At 41.2% G+C, this 18,372-nt stretch overlaps 1 protein-coding gene across 3 annotated transcripts; it reads right to left on the reverse strand.

The window, feature by feature from the left end:
* Nucleotides 1-677: 677 nt before the first annotated feature.
* On the reverse strand, nucleotides 678-17,307 carry LOC122774485 (cingulin). Of its 3 annotated transcripts, none has more exons than XM_044033824.1 (21): nucleotides 17,130-17,307; nucleotides 10,382-11,282; nucleotides 10,169-10,239; nucleotides 9,989-10,058; nucleotides 9,759-9,854; nucleotides 9,052-9,161; nucleotides 8,691-8,802; nucleotides 8,366-8,578; nucleotides 6,949-7,097; nucleotides 6,743-6,769; nucleotides 6,130-6,250; nucleotides 5,824-6,036; nucleotides 5,315-5,536; nucleotides 4,966-5,214; nucleotides 4,706-4,876; nucleotides 4,413-4,574; nucleotides 4,008-4,181; nucleotides 3,778-3,896; nucleotides 3,058-3,166; nucleotides 2,798-2,961; nucleotides 678-2,329 (listed from the first exon to the last, which is right to left on the reverse strand). In XM_044033824.1, the coding sequence occupies exons 2-21, from the start codon at nucleotides 11,279-11,281 to the stop codon at nucleotides 2,194-2,196; spliced, it is 3,588 nt and encodes a 1,195-aa protein (XP_043889759.1). In that variant the 5' UTR covers nucleotide 11,282; nucleotides 17,130-17,307; the 3' UTR covers nucleotides 678-2,193. The 3 variants fall into 3 exon arrangements, with proteins under 3 accessions (XP_043889759.1, XP_043889757.1, XP_043889758.1); XM_044033822.1 differs by having other exon boundaries at nucleotides 10,169-10,266; XM_044033823.1 differs by lacking the exon at nucleotides 6,743-6,769 and having other exon boundaries at nucleotides 10,169-10,266.
* Nucleotides 17,308-18,372: the final 1,065 nt, after the last annotated feature.

Consider the following 18,372-nt stretch of genomic DNA (forward strand, 5'->3'; position numbering starts at 1 on the left):
CCTCTGGGAGGGGTTAGATTCCCTACACGTGTCAGAGATCTAGTTTTCTGGTGCCATCTCTTAACAAATTGTGCACAACTTAAGTACAAACTGGCACATTTCTTAATGTGAAATGGCAAAAACCACAAATTATATTTACGTTTCAAGTTGCCAAAAAGGACATGCCACTAATTTCCAAAGTCGATGGAAGTGGCAACACAGATGAAGGCTGGGTGCAGGAAACACTCAGTCCCTGTCATTAAACTTGACGACGCAGTGACGATAACCATTACGCGCTTAACTGTCGGTGGTTCTCCAGACCTTATTCGGTTTCATACTTAAAAAGAAGTCAGCGTTGCATAACAAACATTACCTCAAATTCCACTGCAACAAAAGTCCTGTGGCCAAAACACAAACATGACGCAACTGCTTTGTAGCACAGTGGTCACAACAGACACGAGTGCCATTTAAAAACTCTGGAATGGAGGAACATGATGATTAAGTAAAACCTTTATTTTCTTTTTGGGCTTTTGATCCGAGTGAGCGATCACCAGCAAACACATTATACCGTTGTATTAAGACACATGTTACCTTTTCCAGGGAAGTCACCTGAACTACTTAACACAGATTAATCCTGTTGAGCTGAAAACCGGTTATACCCAACTCCATCTGTTCAAGGGAAATTCGCAAGAATAAGATCAGTTTGACATGAGAGTTTTATTTGCATGTCGTTTTATGCACGATAGAGAAAAAAAAGGATCTACTTCGCAATAAAGTACAATTACAGTATGAAAACTTTCCAGTGAACAATTACAGTACCATTTTCCAGCTTCACTGGAAAGATAGAAACATTACAGCGCAATGTAATGAATTATAACTGATTATTCAGTTTATGACTTCATTCTACAAAATCTTACAAAACAACAAAAAAAAAACAGTTTGTAGTCATTTTAAGGCAGTATAATGAGATAACATTACATATGTTTGACTTCATATAATGAATGCATAGGAATTCTGTAGCTTCAGCCGGTTTGTGAATTATTTTTAGAAAGGTTTACAAAGATATTTGTAAAAAGGTCTGCAAACTGCTACAGATACAGTCTTTACATGTTTGATATTTTATTACTCATTTGGAAAAATAATGTGCATCTCTGTCTAAGAAAATACATTTAAGACGCTACTGTGTATTAGTGTCACACCATATTATACAATCGTGTTTGAGTGAGCAAAGAAAAAAAGAAAAGTAGAAAAAGGCCAGACAAATAATCACCAGAAGCTCGAAAACTATAGAACATATATATACTTTTTGATTTCCCTAAACAAAATCCAAGAATAATGTACAGTACTCAACCATTAGATCTGGTTATGAAAGTTATTTGTGCCTTACAATAGGAATTGTTTTTTAAATCCCTGTTGTCCATCATAGCGATCTCAGAGTTAACCATTCAGTCCTTGTTTATCTGTAGTTCCACCTGTGATGTGTGAACGGCACAGGATCTAAACATGTCCGGCATGTAAACAGTTTTCATGAGGAAACAATGAGAACATTATTCATCAGTCAGTCAGTCAGTGTCTTAACGTTTCATTTCCACACAGTTAAATGATTAACAGACGTTTTCTAGTGTTCAGCGGATGTAAATGTTGATTCTTGTGTTTGTGTAAATTTGTAAAAAAAACAAAAACAAAAACATGAAATGGGGACAGACGTCTCCTTTGTGGACATGAAACATGATTTGTATGCAAGACTAAATTGAAAGGAGATATCATAATCTTTTGATTTATATGTGTATAAATACATATAAAAACTCAGGAGCAGGTACTACTTTATTTTCTTGAAATAAAACAAAAATCCTAACATCGTACCATAAGTGCTTGATGCAAAAATCTCTCAAACGGTGCGGGATGTATTGGCAGTTTACCATGTTCATGAATCACATTCTTTCCCACTATACCAAGGAGAAAATCAGAGTGCATTGTTGTCTGAAGTGAAGTCCCTGAAATGAAGAGGATGTTTTGTTTCCTTCTATTCACGTGGGTGGGGAAAATCCTTTTACCCTCCTTAACTCTACAATATGGCTAATTAACACGTAGTGCTCACCGTTGTGCCTTTAAGCTTAAATCCTAAATTCCTAAACTACACTACCATACCACAATACCATTATGTTTTGTTGCAGTGCTATTTTCTTCCCTCGTACCTGTCTCCAAAGTGCCGCTCTAACAGGAGCTGGTCTGGAGGTTGCTCTCAGTGAGAATGGAGGTGATGGAGGACGGGTCATAAATGCTGTCATCGTCATCTGAGCTGAGAGCCGACGAGTCCAAAGCCGGGCGCATTTTTGCTTGACTCTTCCTCCTGCGACACATCGTTATCACAAAATGATTGAACAGCGATTTACTGAAACACAGAGTTATTCTTTTGACACGGCCAGTGCTCCCCCTGCTGGTAACACACGGGAACAAAGTGCAGTTTCCTCCTAGTGGAAGCATGTCTGGAAATATCTGCAAATTTCCCCAGTGGTTGGTGGTTTAATGAAATACCTTTTCACACCAGGCTGAAAAGATGCTGACGTTTTACACACATCCCATTGTGAAATGTTGCACCTTCGTGAGACTTAGGAAATTACCACCAGGTGACTGTAAATGTGTGTAACAGCTGAAGAATCCCGAGTTCACAAGTATTCACACGTCGTTTAATCATTTGGAACACGCAGCTGTGATCACTGCGATTGTCCGGAAACGATCGTCACTAAGAGCTCAGAGTGAGTAACACGTTGGATGAGGAACAGAAACACTGAGACAATAAAAAAAGAGAAATGCTTACTTGAGCTCAGCCTCCAGAGCTGTGACTCGGCTCTGCAAGGCCTCTTTAATCTCCATCTGTTCCTCCATGTCTCTCTGAGCTTTTCTTCTCAGACCATCGATCCTTTCCAACTCTGTCTCTCCTTCATCCACCTGCCTCTTTAGAGCCTTCACTCTCAGAGCAAACTACAACACAGAGCAAGACCAAAGTGGAGTTTGAGTTGATGTGTTATTACATTTTTTTTTTTTTTTTAAATGATATACAATTTCTGACATGTGCACCTGGTCTTTCTGCTCAGTGTGTGCTTCTCTCTCCTCATCCAGTGTCATATTGAGGTCTTTAAGTTTCCTCTCCAGACGACGCTGAGTTGACAAGATTGAGTTTTTCTCCCTTTGAACAGAACACCAGACATATGAGCATTTTAATGATTAAATGAATCACTGAATCTCAGACAAACATTTGCCCCCTCATTGCTCCCATGTATTTATTACTTCACTCTGTTTGTGTTTCCACACTTGCCAATATGACCATATTTTCGTGAATGGGGTGAAGTCTGCCATGTTACGCCTGGTTTTGTCGACACACACACAGCTATATTAATATGACGCAGAATATTTTAAGAAAAGAGCATGTTCACTCAAGTAAACCCTATCTTGTATAATTATAATCCCAAACTCAAATCACTCAAACAAAACTTGATCATATTCATAAACTATTCTGAAATTACTAACACACAGTCAATAAATGAAAAACACACACGGTTCACAATCAAAGTGCAATAAAATAGTATTCACTCAATGATAACTACATTCATCCACCAAATAATATAGAAATAATAACAGTAAAGACTGTGTGCAACAACTTAATGAAAGGCTTTTGTAAAAAGTGTGTTTTCAAAACGTCACTTATTCAGCAAGCGTCACATCCCCGGGCTGAGAGTTCAGGATCGATGAAGGATGAAGATCAAATAGTATAGAAGACGTTTTCTGTCTGCACTGCACCTTTCCTCACTGCGTACGCTTTCTTCAAGCTCCTGGATCTTGCTCTCCAGCTGGGAGATTCCTGCTGAGGAGCGAGACTGACCCTCCATGTCAACCACACGACTCTTCAGCTCCTTCAGCTGTTGACACATAAAAAAAAAAACAGTCAGGGGAGAGGGTTTGAGTTGTAATTTCACCTTGATTGTATATTTTAGTATACAAGTGAAGAATGTGAAAAGATGTGCACAGACGTGTCTCTCCAGGGTGTTCTTGTCCAGCTCCAGGTCCTGTTTGGAGGACCTCTCCTGCATGAGCTCAGAGCGGAGCTGATCAATCTGGTCTCTGCTCCTGGTCACCCGATCGGTCAGCATTTCCACACTGTTTTTCTCCTCTTCCAGCTCCAACTCCATGCGCTTCAGCTTGTCCTGACAGATATGAGATGACATCACCTTCATTAGGAGACTGTCTGGTCTAAATTCAGAAGAGAGAGCCTTGAGAACACTGTTTTATTTTGAAAAGAAAGTGAGGTGCAGGAAGGATAAAGAACGAAAGTCTATTAAAAACATATAAGACACAGGAAACCATGACATTATGGTCATCTGTCCGAGCTGCTTCATTCTCCCAAACCAGGAGGGGAAGAGATGCTCATATCTAACCTCTAGAAGGCGAATCTCCCGTGCTTTCTCATTGAAGATGTTTTTGCTGTTCTCCAACTCTCCCTCCAGGTGGCGCAGTCTGTTGCTAAGAAGCTCTTTATCCAGCTGATGGTTGTCTCTCTCTTCACACACAAGCAGGATCTCCTTCTTCTGTCTTGATATCTTGTAAAAAAATTGCATTTTGCATGAACTCAGTCAAGCATGCACAATAAAAACTGGACAAAAAACATATACCCGGTCCAAACAGGACAGTAAACATGCATAAAGACACTTAAAATAACACAAACACCCACTTCTTCCTCAAGTCTTCTTAAACTTGTGCGACTTCTTTCAAGCTCAGACTGAGCGTCATCTTCATGGCGCTGCACCTCCTGCATTTCCTTGCGTGCTTTCTCTCTCTGCTCCTCCAGCTGAACCCGAAGAACCTGTGTCTCCTCTCTTGAGGACATGGACATAGTGTCATACTGACACGGAGGAAGAGGGGACAAAAAGCAAAAACAAGGATGAAGCTTTTGTCATTTCCAAACATCTATGATGGGTTTCTCCTTCTTACCTCTTTGTTGAGTTTGTCTAGAGATCTCTCTTGTTGTTGTTTGGTCTCTTCCAGTTGGCTAATGGTTTGCCGGAGCAATTCCTTTTCTTTCGCTTCATCCTCCAGACGCAGAGTGAGTTCACGGTGCTCTTGGCTCAGTCTGGATGCTTTTCTCTTGGCCTCATCCAGCTCAGATCTCAGGCCTCTTACCTCAGAGTGCAGGGCGAGCTCCGCCTCTGAGCTCTCGGTAGCGTTGGTCTGCAGCTGAGCCTGAAGATACCGTGGAAGATTTTCAGTTATACTTCAATAATCTCCAAGATACCAAACAGTCTGGGCCGAAGGAGTGCTGTGTGAGAAGATGCAATGTTACCTCTATTCGCGAGAGTTTCTCTTTGAGACGTGTGTTGACCTCTTTCTGTTCCTGCTGGGAATCTTGAAGCAAGTTAAGGTCCAGCTGAGCCCTGCTTAGATTTGTTTTACTGGACTCCAGGTCGTCTTCAGCCAGTGAGAGTTTCTCTTTGAGCTGGGTAGCTTCAGTAAGTGCCACGTCAAGCTTCTGCTCCAGCTCTGTGATAGTGGCTGGGTCTGGGAGCTATAAGTACAATGGCGAATAATTAATTGTTTTTTAAATAATTATACTTGACAGCATTTCACTTTGTTTCATTGCAGCAACTGTGATTCTTTTTGGACTGAGGAAAAGTTTCACTTTTGGCAGAAGTACACATCTAACCAGTCAGAGTGTGTGTTGTTGATAATCTGACATTTAATGTACAAAAATAAGCAAACTGACCATCCTTACCTCATCAACAGACCCTGATTCCACACATTAAATGATCGAAGTAGAACTTTGTGGATGTTTTCTGTGAGATTAAAACGTACCCGTTTGTTTTTCTCCTGTGCTCTGGCACAGTCATCTTTGGCCCTCTGCAGTTGGCCCTTTAGCCTGTCAATCTCATACTTCATCTCTGCCTCTTGGTTCTGGTGAGACTTTTTTATGGCGATGACCTCCATGACCTTCTTGTCAAACTCGGTCCTGTGCTTCTCCACCTCAGCCTTAGCCTTCTGTAGATCAGCGGTGGACTGCTGGAGCTCCTGCGCGTAAACATGAAGAATTTGATGGTGGAAATGTGTTTATTGTTCACCGCCGTCACGGTGATTGCATGAACATGAGCGCGTTTACTGCACCTTGTTGAGAGTCTGTGATTGGCTAGGGTCTGGTATCTGTTGTTTCATGGTGCTCATTCTGTCCTGGAGCTCCTTCAGTTCCTCCTCAAACTCCTCTTTGTCCATGCGAGCTTGCAGGAGTCTGGAACATGTGAGCACAGCACGGAATATAAGACAAATGTACCACTCGTGTACTACTTGATTGACTGATCAGTTGCCACAGACGAATCATCATCAAGTGAGTGTAATTAATTTTGATGTCATCAATGAGCAAATAAGTCAGGATTCCCTGTTAGCACATTAGAGACATTAACAGTCTACAGTATGTTTTTTCTTTTGCTACACATTTACAAAATTAGACCACCCACACCTCTCACTCTTAATCTGTGTTTTAATCTGTATTGTTTCACAGTCAAAAGTAAAAAAATCAGCTTGTGGCTGATCATCAGCATCATTTCTGCTTCACCGCAGTAATATAGATGGTCCATATGCCAGTAGGACCCCTGCTTTAATGTATTCTTGGTCCATATTTGAACGTGATTCATGTGTGGATGGCCTTGACACTACAGTTGTTAGCACACCTAGTCAGCTAGTCATGTCTAAACACAAATGCTGTTCAATTAGTGACTCTCACGGTGTTTCAGGCCTGCTGGCTGGCTCTCTGACAACAGAAGAAGAAGAAGAAGAAACGGTGGCCGGGTAAAATAAAAAGAGATGGACACACAGTGAGAAGATGTAATGAGTGTCCATGTAAACACTGGACATCCCAAACACAGACGGATGTAAGGATGAATACATGTTGTGATCAGTAGGACATGTTTAAACTGTTCAGTGACTCACTCTTGTTTAGTTGTCCTCAGCTCATCCCTGGTGGAATGAAACTGCTCCATCCAGTGGCTGCTCTCGTCTCTACAGTCCTCCAACTGCTGCTGGAGAGAGCGAACCGATGCATTGACACGTAACCGCTCCGCTTCAATCCCTGCGTGAGACTAAAACAGAACAGAGAAGAGTGTATTAAGAGCTTATTGTATTATTTACCAACCATTTCATAAGTAGTATACTCAGTGGAGATTGACTTGTCCTCATTGTCTTGATGTAGGAGGTCAAATGTCTCTTTGAAATACTATTTATGTTATTTATGTTTCTTATAGCTCTATGTGCAGGACATGTTACTGTAATTGGCAGCAACAAGCTACCACTGTAAAGTTAACACTGCTTTTTCCAACATTTAATAATACGTCCAAATGAAAGTTCTGTAGAGAGAACCTTGAATGATTGTTTAAAGTTTAATTACAGGTTTAAAACAATCATAGTTGACAAAAGTGCTCAAACATATAACAATGCTCTATGTATCATCTAACCGGACAGAATGTTCAGGAAAAACAACAGCAGAAAATCCCCCAAATCCCTAAATCCAGGTCCAAGGGGAGGATGTCACTGCTGCCAGAAGAGCTTCAACTAAGACTGAGCAGAGGAACAAAGTTAACCTCTAAACAACTCCAAATAACAAAATACTAGCTTTACTAGGTAGGTAATATAGCAGGTAACATTAATGGAGCCATAATAAGCTAACTAACTGGAAGAGAGGCTAATAGAGAAGATAAAGGATTAACCCAAAAGAGAGAATACTGTAAATAAAAAAAAAGAGGAAAATACAAAGAATGAAACTGGTTTCCACTTTCTTAAGTGGATTGGTCAAACCTTTCAAATGAGGAATCTGCACACTGCTAGGATGTCTTTTAATCTAATGTTAATGTTTTGTGCCATTACTGCACCACAAGAAATCCCTCCACACCATTGGTGGGCCAGAAAAAACATTAGACTTTCACCATCCTCAACAAGCAGACAGAACTCAAAAACACTGGGAATTGTTTTTCTTGAGCTATGTTAATTTCCTCCTACAGTCCAACATTTCAAAGGTTTTTGGACTGTAGCTAGATTTGAGGATCAGGGCAAATTTGGACACTCTTAATTGACCATAGGTGTGAGTGTGAGAGCAGATGGTTGTTTGTCTCTATGTGTCCCTGTCCTGGACTGGTGACCTGTCCAGGTTGTACCCTGCTTTTCACTCTGTCAGCTGGCATTTGCACCAGCACTCCTCAGTGTCCTTCATGTGGAGGAGGTTAAACTGTAGAAAATGAAGATTATTTTCTGCTATTGGCATGCATTTCTCAGCAGACCTGGTCATGACACAGCCCTCCCTCTACTTTTAATCAAATCAATAGGCTCGACCAATCAATTTGACTGAAACACACACCTGAGACACCTGTTCCATGCTGCTGCGGAGCTTCTCCATGTCGGCACTGTACTGCTCCCTGAGTGCCTCTATCTCTTTGTCATGTGTGGCCACCTCGTCCTTCAGTGCTCCTTTGAGAGCCGTTAGCTCCCTCTCCCTCTGCCTCAGCGTCTCCTCCAGCTTGTTTTTCAGCTGGCAGACGTCCATCAGCTGTGTCTGACAAGACATCAGGTCCTGCAAACATAAGGGGTCTTACAGTAACTGATGGTGCTGCTGACCACCATGTTATTTTATTTCTCAACTATTCAACTTGTGTGTTTCTCTCTGCATATCACTATTTCAGTACCGTCTTGCTGCCATTATCTCTCCTTAGTTCCTCCTGAAGCTCAGCCAGCTGGTCCTCCATCCCTCTGACTCGTGCCTCTGCATTCTCCCTTTCCATACGCAGCTGAGTCAGCCTGCGAGACAAAGAGGGCATACAAACCACCAAGTGATTCTTCTTTTCAAATAACGATGACATAAGAACGTGGCCTCGTGAATAAGACACACACTAACTGCTTGTTCGTGAAACAGTGGCAATTGTGGGCTTGAAAACAAAGTGGAGTTGTCCCCTTCTTACTCCTGAACACAAAGATTTGCAAAACAGTGGTACCATGCTTTACTTTATGTATGCGTGTTGGAGTGTGCATGTGCTGTTGTGCGCTCACTCTGATTGTGTTTCATTTAATTCCGTCTTCTTCCGGTCCAGCGTCTCCCGGAGTTGCAGGTTTTCATCCAGACAGCATTCCAGCTCAGCTTTCAGAGCGACTTCAGAGTCCTGCACACAAGCGAACGTGATGAATAAATGAGAGCAGTGAAATATGAGACAGCAGGTTGCACTGGCTGCATAAACAATGGGCTTTTAGGAAACGTACACGCATGCTGGCATTTGCCATGCGATCAATATGCATACAGGATTAAGTGCTTGGGAGCCATTAGGGATTAAAACCTGCCCAAATTCCTTGAAACAACATATAATGAGACAGTACTGAAGTCAGATTATTGTGTATGTGCACTTTTAAGGATTAATCAAGACAATTCATCTGAAGCGCAATCCAAGGAACCCCCAGCCCTCTTGGTTAGATTAGTCTCCTGCTGTTGCAACAGGCCAACAACTACTTCCTTCCTTGATAGTCAGTGCTTCCATTAAAAGGAGTGTGGCACTGGATGAGCTCCATGTAACTGGAGTTAAGTAATAGTGGCAGGTTGATCTGAGTATATTAACATCCTCCACTTACTGCCAGTTCCACTTATCTGGCTGAATTTAGACCAAAAAACTGAATATTTTTTTATTCTAATTCAAAAAAGAATCATATAATATCATATCAGCCGTGCTCATACACACTAAGATCATGTTTATTCCTCTTCCACTCACCATTTTTTTCTCCTGCAGGGCAGTTTGCAGTTCAGCGATTTTTCTCTCAAGCACCCTCTTTTCTCTCGTCCACTCTTCCCTCTGCATCTCATTGGACTGAGGGAAAATGTGTGAGGCGACAGAAATGCTATTAGCAGCTTGCCCATATCATTTCTTTTATTTAATGTATGAATCTGTGTCAGACCAATAAGTCTGTCACAGAACTACAACTTTTCAAGAAAGGGACTAACTTTTCTACTCGGAATCCTCTGAAAGATGAGCGTGACTTTGTGCCTGATCACAGCGTCACTCTCGTTATTTCTGAAGAAAAGAAAAACAAGAAGAAGATGAAATTACAAATTTTGTAGAATTTCAACTATTAAAAACAACATGCTTTTCCAGTAGGTTAATGATGCAATGTAAGTCCGTACCCTTGCTTCAGAATGTTGTACACAGTCTGCATGACCTGCTCCTCCTCACTGCTCATCTCTGCACTCTGACCCTGGTCCAGCAAAAGGTCAGGGGTCACCTTTAGACATAGATCAGAAAACTACTCTTGCAAATTTGCATGCTCTGTAATCAGCGTCAGTGGTGAAGCAAAAGCACATTTATTCTTAATTTCCATAACAATATTCACTTCTTACTTGTGCCTCAGTCAGACTGGCCTGTGGTGCTGCCACAGGAGCATATCTCCCTGGTGAAGACCACTGATTAGCAGAGTGTCCAGGATAACCGCTGGCAGCTTCCTGGCTGCGCGTCAAGCTGCTGTGAGTTGAGGATGGAGGTGACGTGAGGAGGTTGGGGCTGAGAGCAGGCGATGCAGCGGTGTGATCTTGTTGATGGTATCTCTGTTGGTCCACGGTGCTGCCACCGTCAAACCTGTTCACTTGTCTGTTAACACCGGTCTGTCTCTGATTAGACTGAAACCCTGAGGACTGAGGACGGTCAGGGTAGGAGTGATTGTCTCTCACTGACCCGTTGAGCCCCGTCTGATATGAACCACCCCACGCATTCCTCTCCGTGCCCCTCTCTCTACCACCGACATGCCGGGGCTGCTCTCTCTCTCCTCTTAATCCTAATCCTCCATCCAGGTTTCCATAACTCCCAGACTTCCCATCCCCTGGTGGCCTGGACAGCTGAAAATCTTCATTACCTGCCCCTCCCTCTCCATCCCTGTCCAGCAGTGACCCATGGGACTGGACCCGGCGCAGTGCCGCTCCTTGTCCTCTTCCACTTCCTCCTCCCACATCCACCCCCTGTGGTTGTGACTCTGCCTTGTCTCTCCTCCGTGGAAGGCTACTGTAGCCTGACGTCTTGAGCTGAACTCCATACGAGTCTCCTTTTTGTCCGTCCTTCAGGACCACATATGGTTGGCCGTCAATACCCTGCACCCTCACCGCCACGCCATATTTGGATGAGGTATGAGTCTTGGGCTTCGGCTGGGACCCGGGCTGTCCACCTCTTGCTTCATAGATGTCATTGATGAAGCGGATCTGGACACCGTGGTCCACTGGGGTCTTCCGACCTGAGGATGGTGTGCTCATGCTGTTGACAAAGAGACGATTACAGTCAGACAGGAAGATCAGGGGAAGTGTGACAGCATTATATGATATAATGATATTGAAGATGTGAATATTCAAAACAAACAGGATTTTGTATTAATGGTCTGACTGAGGACGGACATACAAGTATGTGGGTGTTCCCGTGCCTTCAACATAAAAGTGAAGTGCAAGATATTGCAGCATAGAAAGACCAGAGCAGTTTAATACATACAGAAATCAGTGAGGAGTGACCTTGACTCGCGTATAAGAGAGACAAATTAAAAGCAATAGGAACACAAACAAACACAGGTGTCAAGAGAAATTCATTAAAAACCCTTTGAATTATGGCAGCTCTGAACGAACAGAATATAGATGTGACAACAAATGTAAGAGTGTGTTGTAGATCGTTCCATGAGTCAGCTGCACTCAGTGATCAACGCAATCCAAGAGAAAACTGGTTTTAGAATTTACTCCTGGAACAATTTTAAAAAAATTTGAGGAGCAGGTGTGATTGGTGACGCAATATTGATAAGATATCTGGTAGTTTAGAGCCTTTTTCACTAACAAATACCAATGTAAGAGGTGTCCATTCATTATTACTGTAAATAGCGCAGTGATGTATTCTGTAAATATCAGCAGTCATAAATCAGAGTGGAGAGAGTCCAGTGTCAATCAAGAAAACAGATTTGCACAGTTTCTCCCTGTCATTTCACAGTTATTTCATCTAAAAGTGTGGCCCAAGGATTGTTACTTAATTTTGTTTAATTCTCAAATCAATAACAATGTCAGTATTGGCCTTACAAATCCAGACTACACACAGATTCACTGCTACAATACAAAAGTATAAAAAGAAAAGGAAAAACTGAGTCACAGCTTTGATTTGAACAAATACAGCAACTCGGATTTACAAGCAGTGACACTTTAGTTTCTGGTTCTAGTTTGTGTGAACTTTGTCCTCGATGCACTCCATTAGTCATTAACCTGTGAGCACACACCCACATACTTGTATCACTCTCCCCTTGTAAAGACTGACTAAGCCTTTCACAAGTTTTGGAAAACGTCCCAGCAGATACCATACCATAAATCCTCCAACAAAACGTTGACAGCTGGAATACAAATGCATAAATACCATCGCAACTAGGCCAGAATTTCCTGCTTTGTTTTTCTTGACTCCCTTTTTTGATAACACTTGATGAATAAAAGTCTCACACTGCACCCAATGTTTAAAGTAACGGACATTCCTGATATTACATTGACTCATTTATCAGGCTTTGTGCTACAATCCCATCCCTCATGACATTACAGCAGTATGGTACATTAGGCCCATTTAAAAACAATTACAACACTCCCTCCTGACCCATAAGCTCTGCACCTTTCACTTCCTCTCAACAGCTTTCCAAGGTGAGAGACAGAAAGTGGGTAGGGAGACAGAAAGGGAGGGTGAGAAGAGAGAGGAAGAGTGAGGAAGAAAAAAAACACAGCCAGCTTTTCTTCGCTTATCAGTGTGATAAAATCCAAAGTCAAGCTGTTCCTCCGAACAAGCCTCACACTCAGGGCTGCCTACAGAATTAACCATCAACTAAATCACATTCTTATATTTCTATACAGAACACATAAATAATAAAACAGCCAAGTGTTTCTGAAAATGGGACAAATAAGATTAATATTAAGTATAAAAGTGAGTACTTGCTTAAATACATTAGGCAATGCTTCAATGAGGATATTTAATTTATGTATTAGATTTAATATCAATGTAGCGAAGGTTCCGATATGTTTATGTTTATGCGCTGTCACAACACAATTGCTATGAATCTTGATTTCTCCCCAAATATAAGTCAATACGTAAGTAGAAGTAGAAGTAAGACCATTTTTTAACTGATATCATTCAACTTTCATTCAGGGAAAATTTCAATTATAAACAACTTCAGAGCAAGAAACAGGTGAAGGTGAACATTTGGGCTGGCAGCGAATGCGTGATGACATGATTGACATTTGAAGGTTTATGTGACCTTGTGGTGCCTAAGCACTGTTTGCAGAGAGACCTGTTCATCACAAGTGCGCAGTTAGTCCATTTCTCCCCACCCTTTGGGAACCAGGGAGGAAGCACCATGTCACAACACATTTGTGCAGTCAAGCATCAAGTCTGTAGCGCTCTGCCTTCACCAAGGCCGAGCAAACATGTTTTGCACTAACAACTCTGGGACAGACACCACACGAGGAACGCACAAAACAAAGTAAAATGCTCACCTGATCCATGTCGATCTGAGCTATAAGGTGGAGCAGAAAGCCAATTTTAAAGGTGAAAACATCCTCAGTACAAACCTATTTATTTATCATCAGTTTAATATTTGTATGTCCCAGAGGAAGAACACAGTTCCAGCTCAGGGAAAGAAGCAAAGGGGGAACTCATCCTTTTGTCCAGCTGATGTGGGGCGGAAAATGAGGGCAGCAATTCTGAGAATGCCAAAACTAACCCTGCCCTCTTTTGTTCACAATACTTACGCTGTCTTTGATTACAACAAGTTTGCTTCAGCACAGACCCTCTCGTTTCATCGCTCCCCTGCTTTCCCTCAAGCTAATACCTTACCATACATCTCAGAAAAATGTACACATGCATCTATATTCCCCATGATTCACTATGCACAGACAGTACAAATGTAAATATAAATCAGCAACAGCCTTGTAGCTGAGTCATATTGTGGGCTGAGACAAATCAGCTCAAATGTAAGCAGCTCTGTCGTTTAATAGGTGTAACAAAAGACTGTATTGGACTCATGAATGTATCAGTAGACACTCAAGGTTATGACAGGAGTATTGGTACTGTATCAGATATGAAAAAGTGAGTTCTTTTATTCAAAAGAAAAACTACATGACTAATTCAGAATATTATCAAATACTAAATATGTCAAACGTAATCAGCAACTACTACATTAAATGCTCTTTAGTCCAAGCATCTTCTGCAGGAGTATTTACTCCTAAAATATTAAGTAATACAAAAGCAGTTGCATGGGCTAAAGCTAATAATTATTTTTTTATTTTCTAGATGAGACTTTAACAACAGACCAGCTTTTCCACTGAGGGGTTTTCAGATGCTCGATCTGGCCACTCATGTTGCATTGAGGGGGCTTCTACCCCCAGCCTCAAATTGAATTCTCACACACCAAATTAAATTGGAGTTATTCCCGGTTAAGATCCACAATGAAATGGATGGAAACATTAATCAGAAGATTAGCAGGTGTGGAGAGAAAGGACACAACAACAGCAGTGTGTGTGTGTGTGTGTGTAGCAGTGAAAGTGCCTGTGTTGACTCAGGCAGTCAGCATGGTTAATGTTAGCCCACCTCCTCTGGCCTGGACCGAAACTGATAAACAGATACAGATAGGAGCAAAGACTGTGTCATGCCTTATGAGTAAAAGAGAACTAAAGTACATTTCCTGACTATAGGATATGCTAATTTATCGGTCCTCCATGCTGAATTGTGCATGCTAGGACTATATTTAATGAATGCTTTTTTTATTTCTTATATACAATGAGGACATTGCCCAGGTGTAAGCATATCCATGTTCAATTTACAGGCAAAAACATCAATTACAAAATTGTCGACTGACTTCAGTCCATGGCAGAGCTGCAATAGTTTGTCGATTGTTTGGTTAGTTTCTGAGCAAAGATTCTTCATAACAGTAACTGTCTGGTATTTATCAACAAAACGATGAATTGGGAGATAATAGATTGGAATATCACGTAATAATCAAGTAATTTGATTTGTAAACATAGTTGACTGATGAATAAAAATCAACTTTCTGTTTCATTTCTAGTTTACAGGTTCCAATAAAAGACCACCGGCAATTAAAGTTTTACAGGTTTGAGCTGGGAAAGTAGATAAGTCACAGTGTAAGCAACGGGAACAGTAGCTGAATGCCTCTCTGTTTTATAAAAAAGCCACTCAGTCCTGAGGGTATTCTCCCTCTCCATTACATTCTTGCCTTTAAACCAGGCCCTCATCCTCTCTGTCTGCAGCAGTCAATCTCACTCGCCACTGCTCTCCTTTCATACTCAAACAAACATCCTTGTATTCCTCTTTTCAAATTTTTCAAAGTTCACTGGCACCACAGCGAAGAGTGAGACTTCAGTGTTACCAAACAGGACACAAATGACTCCGTATTAGCACATAAACACTTCACTACCTTTGCTCACATTCCACACACTTGTCTCTCTCGGTCCTTCTCACGTACACAGGCTGTGTGTGTGTGTGTGTGTGTGTACATGTGTTTTTGTTACCACATAATGACCTTTCCTTGTATTAACAGCGACCTTGTCAGGACCAGTAGTCCTCATGAAGCCAAAAGCCTGGTCCTAATGAGGCAGAACTTCATTTCTCAGGCTCAGGTTGAGTTTAAAAGTAATGTGACTTGTGGTTAGGTTAAAGTTAGGGTTAGGCATTAACTGTTTATAGCTGAGGTTATGAATAAGGCTTTCGTAAAGGTCGTTGAAATGACAGGACGTCAATGCATTGTCCTGACAAGAGTAGTTGCACAAACCCCTGTATGTGTGTGTGTGTGAATGAGAGAGAGAGAGAGAGAGAGGGAGAGAGATGTTAAAATCTAGTATAACACCTGCACAGTTAAATGTTTTTCATCAGACTTTAATAATGATACACTTAATAGGGATGAGCAATACAATAGAATTATAGACAGCTCAGAATAAAATTACAGGCAGCTCATAGCCAAGAGGAAAAGTTCACTACTGGTGTTTAAAAAGGATGGGTTAAATGCAGAGGTCAAATGTACTATCACTAATCGATTTGTGTGTGTGTGCACAAAATAACTAATTCTAATTCAGTATCTGTATCAGTCCGATCAAAATCAATGGAATTGAGAATGAATTAAGCATGGATTGTAAAGAGATGTACGTGTATGGTGTATGATGTGAGGGATGCAGCAACTGTGTGAGCTATTATGACTTATTCAAAATAAAGGAAGAAAAAAGCAATCAAGTGTAATAAAGTTGAAAGAACTCATATCTGTATCGGTCAAAACTTGCACCTGTGATATCAGTACTGGTATCAGTCATGACAGTGTATGTGTATATGGGCCATCCCTCATCACTAAGAATAGCTGCTATATATTCTTCTTGAAACATGAAACCATGCTGCTGGTTTTGCAGGTTCACTGCTATTATTATTTAAAGGTTTGTGACTCAATCCATGAACTCTCGAAATTAATTATTACCCACTCCATAACTATAACCTACACACTTGTCTCACCTCCCATCTGATTCAAATAACTATCTACTTCCGGGAAAACATTTGAAAATGCACTATATAATATGTAAAACTAATATTATTGTTAATATGTTTGTGTTGCCCAAGTACAAAGTCAACGATGTAGTTATTTTTGAATAAAACTCACATTGTTTTTCAGTGCACAGGTTTTCCACTGACATATTCCCCTGATAGCACACAGCACAGTCCCTGCTAATGAAAATATACAACAAACTGTAATAACACTAACTTGTTTAGCATGTTTTTCGCTAGTGTAGAGACAGATTTGACTTGTAGCACTTGTTGATATCTCATATATCACATAACGGGCAAACCAAGAGTCCTGCAGTAGCATTAGCAGGACACACACACACACACACACACACTGTCCCTCTCATCCACGAAACTAACGTTAGCTACAAACTACAGAGATAAACGTGAATTAAAGACACGCAGGGACACAAAACAGAGCGGAATCACCACAGACACAACACTAGCGCCACAGCACACAATGAACATTCTTCACAGAGATAATCACAAACTATCTGTCACTCCGTGTCTGTCTGTGTACTAAAGCACACGAAAAGTTACCTCTGTCTCTCAAGTGAATCCTCCGCTCCTCTTTGACACTTCCGTCTCCGCTACTTCGCTTATAACTTAAGTGTTTTTACGCATCCACCGAAGTCCGCAAAGAAAAGAGAGACAGGCAACTTAAGCTCCCACGAAAATGATCTCGGCAAGAAGTTCATCCTTCAGCCTCTGCAACCTGTTACCTTTTGTCGTCTATGTGAACGCCCCGCCCACCGCCTCTAAGCACAGCACTATGATTGGAGCAGTACGTTGAAGTAGGCGGGGCTAGAGATATCGGCTACGTTTACTATTGGTGAGAAGTCCACGTCAATCATTCACTGTGCCGGTGTTGTGCCGAAAAGAGACTGCTTGCCGAAAAACGACTGCCCCCGACGGGAACGCGCATCAGTTCAGAGGAAGTGAGCGTAGGTTTACTCGTAGATGTAATATACGGGTCAGCTGGCAGGCGCGGCACCGAGAGAAATGTGTTTTTTTACTGTGCAATAGAAATTTCCTGTAGCCCAAGTGAAGAGGCTACAGAAAATGACTACGCAGATAAAAAAAGTAACCTGATGTTTCCATAATGTAGGCTAGTTGTCAACAATTGATGAGGGTAGATGTTGTTGCAATGTGATTTTACACCACTTTGATCTATATATAAAGTTATATTTCAATACCTCAGTTTCAATGATTTTATGACGATTAGGACATAAATGCAGAAAATAATGCAGTTTTCCCACATCACAGTAATTACATAACAAATAATGAGAAATTAGTAGACTAAATGTCAAAGTGCTTCCAACAATAGGAGACAATTGTGTTATCAAGGGAAACATTAAGGGCAGACAGATTATTTTCCAGCAGTAAGATTCCCTTCCCTCGAATGTCAGACACTTGTGAAATAATTATAATGTATAACAATAAGTTGAAAGCATGTACAGTATACAATCTAAATAGGAAGTAGATAAAATAATCAGTTTCTTATTTGAAATGTTTTTAAACAAAAAAAATAGCTGTCCATTATTGATAGTACGAGATGAGGATAAGAGGAATACAGAAAGCCTTGAAGTCACGTGGGTGCGCACCCCGCAATTAACCAATGACACCATAGGTTAGGCTAATTGATCATAATCCATCAGGCAACTGGTCCCAAGAGACTGAAAATAGATCAGCACGTCTACAACGACATTGTGAATTATATCAATCAATGGCTTTATTCATACCTTGAAGGATACAGAGCAGTACATGGTGACCAGCACCCTAT

Source organism: Solea senegalensis, linkage group LG9 (assembly GCF_019176455.1).
Source record: "Solea senegalensis isolate Sse05_10M linkage group LG9, IFAPA_SoseM_1, whole genome shotgun sequence".
In the NCBI taxonomy this organism is placed as follows: domain Eukaryota; kingdom Metazoa; phylum Chordata; class Actinopteri; order Pleuronectiformes; family Soleidae; genus Solea; species Solea senegalensis.

What these genes read in the sequence shown, in the direction of transcription:
- LOC122774485 (XM_044033822.1), bottom strand. Translation starts at nt 11,281, where the DNA reads ATGAGCACACCATCCTCAGGTCGGAAGACCCCAGTGGACCACGGTGTC. An exon ending in GCCAGCAGGCCTGAAACACC is followed by an intron (nt 6,251 to 6,742) that starts GTGAGAGTCACT and finishes CACATGTTCCAG; the next exon opens with ACTCCTGCAAGCTCGCATGG. An exon ending in AGAAACTCTCGCGAATAGAG is followed by an intron (nt 5,215 to 5,314) that starts GTAACATTGCAT and finishes CGGTATCTTCAG; the next exon opens with GCTCAGCTGCAGACCAACGC.